The sequence below is a fragment of the Sinocyclocheilus grahami genome, unplaced genomic scaffold (assembly GCF_001515645.1).
Source record: "Sinocyclocheilus grahami isolate Dianchi unplaced genomic scaffold, SAMN03320097.WGS_v1.1 scaffold661.1, whole genome shotgun sequence".
Taxonomy (NCBI): Eukaryota; Metazoa; Chordata; class Actinopteri; order Cypriniformes; family Cyprinidae; genus Sinocyclocheilus; species Sinocyclocheilus grahami.
The window spans coordinates 442783-452683 of NW_015505840.1; the positions used below are offsets into that span (position 1 = coordinate 442783).

The 9901-nt window shown below is 35.8% G+C and overlaps 1 protein-coding gene across 1 annotated transcript in view; it reads left to right on the plus strand.

Moving 5' to 3' along the window:
- LOC107558809 (T-lymphoma invasion and metastasis-inducing protein 1-like) overlaps window positions 1-9901 on the plus strand; it is a 73597-nt gene that overhangs the window by 10287 nt on the left and 53409 nt on the right. The window contains exons 2-4 of the mRNA XM_016242498.1: window positions 3037-3118; window positions 4056-4932; window positions 8562-8771. Coding sequence (XP_016097984.1) covers window positions 4066-4932; window positions 8562-8771 — 1077 coding nt within the window. The 5' untranslated portion in view covers window positions 3037-3118; window positions 4056-4065. The remainder of the gene's footprint in view (window positions 1-3036; window positions 3119-4055; window positions 4933-8561; window positions 8772-9901) is intronic.

Here is a 9901-nt window from a genome sequence, read left to right on the forward strand (position 1 = left end):
CGTAAAAAGACAGTATAAGTCATTATAATCCGTAATTATGTCCCCACTGGATGCAACAAATGCCTCGTTTGTAATGGGTTTTAATGTTTTTGTCTCGTCGCTCCGGCCGGACAGGGCATCACAGTATGGTAAGGGGCGTAACATTTCCGTCTCGCGCTTGAGGTATTCGGCCAATCACAACGCACTGGATAGCTGGCCAATCACAGCACACCTCACTTTTTCAGACCGATGAGCTTTGTAAAAATCGACACGTTTCAGAAAGGAGCGGCATAGAGGAGAAACAATAATGTACAGTATGTGGAAAAATTAGTTTTTTTAACCTTAAACCGCATAAACACATTTCATTACACCAAATACACAAAATAATGTTCTTTTTAGCAGCATCATATGACCCCTTTAAAAATGTTGTACATTATGAACCTTAACAAATAAAACCTTTTAATAAAAGAATCTTTTGAGATCGTTTTGACAGACATGTTTATTGTGTATTATTTTCAACGTGTTTATTGCTAAGTTTAGTGTGGCAAAATAGAAGCGCAGCCGTAATTCGTATCTAGTTGCCATGACAACCTCATGCGCTTCCTGCTGCTGCTCTATGTAATCAGAGTGTGAATTTGTAGATTTTCTATAGCAAAAATAAAATGTGTTTAAAAGTGTGACTGACCAAATCGCCCGGCTCGGTTTGTCCCCCCTCGAACTCGAAGACATCTCTAATTTGACAGTTTACCATCTGATCTCACTCGTGACTCTAGGCTACGTAGGACTGGACGAAACCATGCAGTGAATGGGGAGAGATCATTTAGCTGTAAATGCAGAAATAAGCCGTAATTTTGTTTTATTTGTAACACTTTGGTAGATACATTTATCATTTCTATTACATTGCTACTACTACTGTTACTACTAATAAAACTGCGTGGGCCCTTAGAATCGTCCTAACTTTCCCCCCCTTAGCGGCGCCCCTGTTCTGAACTCACTTGTTTTTTACCCATGAGCACTTGCTCTTAGCTGCTGTAGTGTGAGAACTTTGATCGAGCACTTGGGGATGTTGCTGGCCCTGTGCTGGAGTGCTTTCTATTTTGGTGTTATCCTGATGGTTTATGCTAGCATGTGTAGACCCCGCTCCATCAGTGAAGAGCTAGCCTGGTTTCCACGGAGACACGGGAGAATTTCTGTGTGTTTGTGTTTCCTGGAGTTTTGCGCCATCATGCAACGGGATGGAATTATTCAGACACGTTTTATGACTCGCCACACAAAAGGTCAGTGTACAATACAAGACATAGGGACTGTGAGAATGGTAAATAGGTAGGGGACTTTGCATTGTCTTGTTTTCTATTAAAATATGTAAACATCCATAAAATGTGATTAATTTACTTGAAAATTATTATTTCTTAATATATTAAGGTTTGTTTGAAAACAATATGTTGCATATCTGTGTGTTTTAGGGAATTTTTTTTTTTTTTTTTTTTTTATTGTTGCTTTTCATGTAAATGTGTAAATAATTTTATGGATGCATTGATATTATTACTGGAAAACAGTACAAAACTTTCTGTTTGCAGTGTTCAGTTATTTAATACAGGCTGGCTAGGAGTGAGAGAAATGAGAAACATGAGACACATGCACACATGCAAATCAAATACTTGTTATCCTGTTTTGTTTCTGCTTTGCTCAGACGTCTCCTGTCAGCTTCTCTGCCCTTTATGTGCCAAACAAGAGCTCTGCGTCCCAGTCCTGATGCTTCGCTGCTGTTTGCGGTTGAGTTAGCAGCCCTGTCTTGAGCCTTTACTACCGTCTCTCAGCTCGGCTACGCACTGACCCAGATCTGCTCCGATGCATTAGTCAAGACAGACAGAGAGATCCCACTAAGAGAGAATGAAGACGGGATAGGAGAGAATCTAAAACGGCTCCAGGCAATATTATGTATAGAGGACTCGTATTTTAGCCAGAAGCAATGGTTTAAAGTTAAAAACGCCTTAATAATGGATTTGCTTAGTACAAACACACAGCTCTTCACTTCTCAAGATGTTAACTGATGGACTGGAGTGGTGTGAATTACTTGTGGATTATTGTGATGTTTTTATCAGCTGTTTGGACTCTCATTCTGACGGCACCCATTCACTGCAGAGGATCCACTGGTGAGCAAGTGATGCGATGCTACATTTCTCCAAATCTGTTCCCATCTTGGATGGACTGGGCATGAACACAGTTTCAGCAAATGTTCAATTTTAGGTGAACAGTTCCTTTAAATTATGTGACTGGAACTGCAATTCCACATTGACCTTGAGCTGGTGATATTACCAGTTTTTGTTGGTGGTTCACATTACTTCTGGTCAGTTCTTTTTGCCAAATCAACCTGTGCAACGATGCTTTGGCATCACAAGGTGAATATTCACACTCACTATAAGGGGGTCTTTTTGGAAAATCCTGCATGAATAGGCTTTTAACTTCAGAATAATCATGAACCTAATCTCAGTGGAGCGAGTTCTTTGTGTTTCCTGCAAATCTAATGCCACCGGATCAGTATGTGTCACGACATTTAGTGCAAGTTTATCTTCAGCATATACATTTTTGGGGTGTTTGTTTTTAGTTGAATCCTTTTGCTAGCGAGTATCCTATTCATTAGTAAACTCTACCACGTGTGCTAACAGACCTCTCTCGTATCATATGAAAAATGTGTCTTTTGGATTTCATTGTGTATATATTTCCGTTCATGCAGGCGTTTATTGGAAGCAGCTGTAACCGCGGGTTGATATATCTGCGACCACACATGCACAGCCTCTCATGTGGCGGCTCAGAGTGAAGTCCGTCATCTTGCATTTGTTGAAGCTGTCCTGAACATGCGCCTGAACATGTGTGGTCTCCAACCACAGCGGCGAATCTCTTCAATTGCTCTTTCAGTTCTAATTCTGTCGTATTTCTCGGTGGTTAGTCTAATTTTATCCCACAACAGCTCGTCCCCTCTCGTACTGCCTCAGAAAACTGCTGTGTTTAGATTCTTTTGAATAGTAATTTATAACTCTTGTCTTCTCTTTTTTTCAGATTTTGGAAGTCATGGTAGTAGGAGCTGATCTGTATGCAGAGTGAAATCTATCATGACTGGGATGTCATTGGCACACCGCAGGTCATTTCAGAAACAGTCGTGCTGTACCTGTCAGACTCAACTCTGGGTGTTATGCAAATGCATGTGTGACACTCATTCAGAGTGAATATGATCTCACTAAGAATGAATTTAAACATATATCAGAATTTATTTTATTTTTGAAAATGTGTTGTATTATACTGATGCTTACTTACGGAATAATTATAAGAGTACACTTAAATAAATATTTATATAAACATCAAATATTTTGCACAAATTATTTTAAATATTATTATTACTGAATATATATATATATATGTCATTTATTTGAAAAATATATTTAAAAATTATATGTATAGGATACATAAAAATATATGAAAATGCATTAAATTATTTAATTATTGAAATTAAATATATATATATATAATATATTAAATAATATGATACAATTTCAATAATAATTTCAATAATTAATACATTTAAACAGTTAATGCATAAATGTTTTTCTTTTTTATATTGACTTTTCAGAAGCATAAATGCAGTCAACAACTGACCTTAATAATAGATTTGTGTTAACATATTTAAGTGTCAACTTATTTCATTCAAATTTTCATTTATTCTTAAGTATTGCTTTATAAAATAATACTTACAAACCTTATAATATTTATCTTTAACTGCACGTTGTCATAAAATGCACTAAAATGAACCAGTGTATGTAAGGCTCATTCGTTCTTTAATCAGACTCTACTGTACAATATATATTTAACTGTCATTTAGTATTTTAGAATTTTGGTCTTGGATTAATCTTAAATGTCTATAGTTTTTGTTAATTGTATGACTTAAGTTATTCACGTGCCTTGCTAGTGACATGGTGTTAAAAAATAATAAATAAATACATAAATGATAACGCAGTGGAAAACACTTTATGGATCAGTTATATTTAGTTGCATGATCTCTGTGTTTTTTCTGTCTGCTTCAGATACTGAGCCATGGGTAACACAGAAAGTCATAGCAGCGGCCATGGTTATTATGGAGACGGCCGGCGCCAGCTCTCCCGTAAGCACATGTCCCGCTCGCTCCGCCTGTCCAGCAAGCAGACGTACTGTTCCCGCCGTACGCCGTCTGGAAAACCGGAGCATCGCAACTCCGAGACCAGCACGCGCTCCAGCAGCACTCCCAGCATCCCGCAGTCACTGGCCGACCACGGCCTGGAGCCCTTCAACGACTCGGACATGCTGCCCAACTTCAGCAGCCCCATATGGGTGGACCGCGTGGCCATGAATCTCAGACCCATGTCCTTCCACAACCATCCGGCCCATTCGCCCGCCGCGACCCACACCACCAAACAGGCTATGCAGGACGACGGCGAACCAGCAGAGGACACGACCCACGTCCAGCGCACACAGGACAGCTCCCAAGAGGCATCCAGCTTTAAAAAGAAACGCTCTAAGTCTGCGGACATGTGGAGGGAGGACTCGCTGGAGGTGTCCTTATCCGACCTGAGCCAGGATCACCTGACCAGCACGGAGGAGCTCGGAGACACGCCGGACACCTGCGAAGCCAGTTTGCAGTCGTCCGCTCAGGAGCTGCTGGACTCAAACCGTGCCAATTCTTTAGACGAGCTCTACGGACCGAAGAGCCCCGCCTGCAGGCCCACGCACGGACGCTATGCCAAATGGCACAAGGGCGGCGCCACAAGCAGAGATGGTGATGAGGATAAAATGATCTCGCCCTGTGAGGACGACGGAGCCGCCTATGGCGCGTATACACTGCCCTGCCGCCGGTCTCACTGTCTGTCAGAGGGACTGACCAATCATCAAGGAGTTATGCAAGGGAGGCGGGCACAAACCATACAGGTGAGTTTTGATTGGGTAGCCCCGCCCACAGTGAAATCTTATTGGTCACTACTCCAGTATTAAACACCAAATACATTGTTATATTTTGCAACATTTATAAATACCATTATATTTTTTTATTTATTTAGGTTTTTTATATTTAATCTAAAAAGTATTAAATAGAAATGCTATTATGTTTTTATAATTACTTAGTTTTTTTATATTTTATGTATAAAATATAAATATCATCATAAATATATATATATTTTTAAATATTCTATTTATAAAAAATATATATAATATAAATACCATTATATTTTTATAATTGTTTGCTTTTTTTATTTTTTATTAATTAAAAATATCAGTAATGTGTGACGAATAGAGTAGCACCAAACACAGTCCATGTAAAAATGTAGACAAAGTGTCCGGGTGTGTAGATCCAATCCAAATGCAAAACAAGGAAAAAGGATCTGCATACAAAAATTTAGGCAAAAGCTTGTGTGAATTTTTTCCATAGAGACCACAAAGAAAGAGCCAAGTGCAAAATGTTTTCAGTTTCAACCCTTCATCTGTGCCATACCTATAACAATCTAAACTATAATTACCATTATGTTTCAGAATTATTTCTTTCAGTGTTTTATCTATAAAAATATAAAATATAAATGACATCATATCACAGTCCATCATATATATATATATATATATGTATATATATATATATATATATATATATACATATATCCTCCTGAGAACCATAAAAAAGGTTTTGTGAATTTTGCTGTTTTTTATGACATTACATTGGTTGGAGCATAAGAAACAAATTGAGAAAAACATTTTGAAAAACAAAAAAAACATTTTATTCATATTTTATTCTATGTCCTTTGTAGAGGACGCCAGGACTGTTATTCAAAAAAATAAATAGACATGAAAAGGCATGTGTAGACAAAAACAATGATTTATTTTTTTTATTCTCCAATCAGTTGTTAGGTTTCAGGCTGTTTTTAACCAAACTTTGTACAGTTATGAAAGATATAACTGAATGATTTGATATACTATTTTACTTTATGCAATATGTGCGTAAAATGTCCATAAATTGGTATTCCCATTCTATAAAATGTATCCATGCATTGCATCTGATTTGGATATTAATGTGTTCTTGGGGCAAACCATATTGAAAAAAGAAGTGTTATAATGGGAGTAATAACTTGGAAACATTTTCATAAAAATTTTCCTGAGATGTTTATTTACGACAATTTGAAAATGAGTCCGATTTAAAAGATAATTACAAAATATTATCATATTTCCCTAAGAGTGCTAAATGTAATCGTTCTGTCAATGATCAAGTTGGTAGTGAACTGTACAGCTTTGAAGCGACTCGTGTTGTTTCAGATCAGCCGCTCTCATTGAAAGTGAATGGCTTTGTTTGAATGATTGGAGTGAACGCCTGTAGGTGTGCAGTAATAATGTGAGTGTAATGTTAGTGTAGGTGTACACCAGGGAATTTCAGTCTTGCAGTGAATGTTGACTGCGGTTAATCCCCCAGAATCCTCTGATTCTCCTCGTGTAGAGAGACTGAACGTATGAATGACTCATTTGTGTGCAAGTTGACACAGACTCCAGTTTCCCATTGGACAGCATTATAACTTCACTAGAAGCTCATCCCAGTCAACTGTTGGTGTAAACTAACAACAATATAACGTTAATTATATTTTATCTTTTTATAGGTAAAATATAAAAATGCCAACACAAAAAAAAGAATAGTATTTATATTTACTATTTTTTATAGATTATATAAAAAATACCAAATATTTATAAAAATGTAATGTTATTTATATTTTTGTATATGTATATATATGTGTGTGTGTGTGTGTATTTATTAATTCAGATTTTAGAGATAAAATTATAAAAGTAGTAAATATTTTGCCAAAACTATTATAAATAATATAATAGCATTTATATTTTATATTTTTTTATTGATAAAATATATATAAAAATCAAATAATTATAAAAATATAATGACATTTATATATGATTTTTTAATAGATAAAATATATAACAAAACGTTAAAAATGGTATTTATATGGCATATATATTTTTTATAATATACTGTATATATATATATATATATATATATATATATATAATTGTATTTATAATTTTTTTTTTAATAGTTTTTTATACCATTATACTACCATGGTAAGTTGGACATGCACCAAGGTAGTATATTTTAAGGACATTTTTAAGTACTTTGTTAATACCATGCTACGTTAAAGTACCATAGCATTGACATCACTATACCATAGTACCACCACAGTAACTCTCATTCTCTACGATGTGCGTTGACAGTCCTAGTGCATTGTGGCTCTGTCACACTGTCCATGTGGTGGTGGCTGTTTTTTCCTGCTCTCTCTCGGATGATCCAGATCCTGGAGTCAGACTTCTGTGAGAACAGCTCGCTTCTTTTGTCATGTTAATGAGCTGTAACTGACAGGAACGTGATTGAGAGAGAGTGAACGAGGAGGAGAGTTGAGCTCTAGATATGCTGGTTTATTTTTCACTATATTTCTTGCTTAAATATGTGTGTGCAAGAAAGTGTTTCAGTTGTATGTAGGTATTTGCTACAGCTAGAAAGAAAAAGATGAAATCACCGTGTGACACTGCCTCCCTGTGAGGCTCCATCGGTGAAGATGAATGGCATGCCGGGCCGCACAGTCCAGTCATGTGACTCCCGCTAGATGCCGGGTTTGGTGGGTAATATCCCATCATTCCCCAGCAGCAGTACAGAGTGGTATTGTACAGTCAACTTTACTGCGCTATAACTCGACACACAGAGTTCAGACAGCGCTGTGGTCTCTCAGGCAGACCTGTGTCAAATTCTGTAAAATGTTCACTTTACAACCTGCAGCTCGTCATCTGCTTCTGAAGACACCACGCGCTCCGGCCAACAGGTAGGAGGACTGAAGATGTGTTGGAGAAGAGCCACGCTTATTAGAGTGGAAAACTTTTATCTTTTGAGTCTGTCGAAATCATAAGGCTCACGTTTAGTTGCTGAGAAAGAACATCCAGGAACTATGATTGGTTTTGTTGCTTAGTTTTACGTAAATTAAGTGATGTTAAAACCAAAAACCAATGTCCTAGGCTAATTAATTAGAAAAAAATATTTTTTTTGAGTAAATTTAGAGACACGTCATGTCTTCATTTTTGGTTCTGGCTCTTTCACTGATTTTACTCCAAAATTACTTCACATATTGCGTCTGGGCCTATATTTGATCATTTTATGTACATTTACTTGCTGTCATTTAATACTTTTATAGTGTTTCCACGGCCCTGAAAAACCTGGAAACTTAAGGAAATTTCAAAAGTGGGATATTATATATATATATATGAATATATTTTCATATTAATTCATTTTTAATATATATAATTTTTATTAAATTTATATAGTTAATACATATATAAAAAATGTATTTTTATGCTCAGTTGTTCAGTTCAAAACTGTTTCTTTGGCTAGAAATTACTCTAATTTTCTCTTAAGTTAAATTTAAATGTATACATATAAAATTGTGTAAATTAAATCATTATCCCATCATCACAAATAATCATCGTAAATTAGCCAATATAAATTATTCATGTATTTATTTGGTTTTAAGGATGTCACGGTGGGAGATGGCAGTGATTATGAGGACAGTGGTATCGATGGGCTGACTGGGGACAGCGAGGCGTCTCAGCACCACGCTCGACGCTATAAGACCATGTCTGCGTCTTTCTCCGCTTACTCCACGTCAGCAGGAGGCGCCTTCGCCGGGAGCGACAGTGGGAGCAGCAGCGGGGCTGGAGCGGGACCCTCAGATGGCACACAGGTGGGCAGTGTGATTTATTTATTACTGCTGTTTCCCCGGTTCCTGTTTCATAATATGTTCCATCCAGACATCAGTAGAAACACATTAACATCAGATAGATGCAACATCAGTGCATGAATGTGACAACATCAACGGGTAAACGTTCCATCAAATGAGTAATGTTCATTAAAATAAAATATATGCAAATAAAAATTTTTATATATATATATATATAAAATAAAGTCAAATATTTTCATGTTTTTTAATTAGTTTTTAATAAAATAAAAACACCAAGATTTTTCAGAGGCACCAAACGCTTTTACATTTTAATGAAATATTGTGACATGATGTTCACTATAGCCAACGTTCCATCAGATAATGAATGTTCATTTAAATAAAATATATGCTAATAAAAAAAATGTAATCACTGCATTATTTATTTAGAATTCCCCATATTTATTTTTACCATATCCATTCCCCAAAAAATTGTGCAGAAAATGATTTTAAAAATATGTCTGGCCTCTGACACATCTTGGCGTTATTTATGTATGTATTTATTATTTATTTATAACTTTTTTTTGTTTATTTTGTTATATCCATTCCCCAAAAAATAGTGCAGAAAATGCTAATAGAAAAAGTCTGGCCTGTTCGGTGCCTGTTAAACATCTTGCAGTTCTATCTATCTATCTATCTAGAAATAAATAATAATAATAATTTTTATTTATATAGTGCCTTTCCAACACCCAAGGTCGTTTTACAGAGACAGGTTTAAGGAACAGAACCAAATAAACATCAACATCACAGCACAATATACATACCAAGGTCTATAAGTAATATACAGAGGTCGCTTACAAAGTTATGTTAGAGATACAAACAAAGAGGGATTCAAATAAATAACATATCTAAATAAATAAAACACCAGAGGCACAAAACACTATTACTATTTTGATATAATTTTTTATTATTATTTATTAATATTATTTAAAGGGATCATATGATGCTATTTTAAAGATCATTATTTTGTGTATTTGGTGTAACAGAATATGTTGACATGCTTTAATGTTAAAAAAACATTCTTTTTCAAATACTGTACATTATTGTAGGTCCTCTATGCCCCGCCTCTCTTAAACGCTTCGTTTTCTACAAAGTCC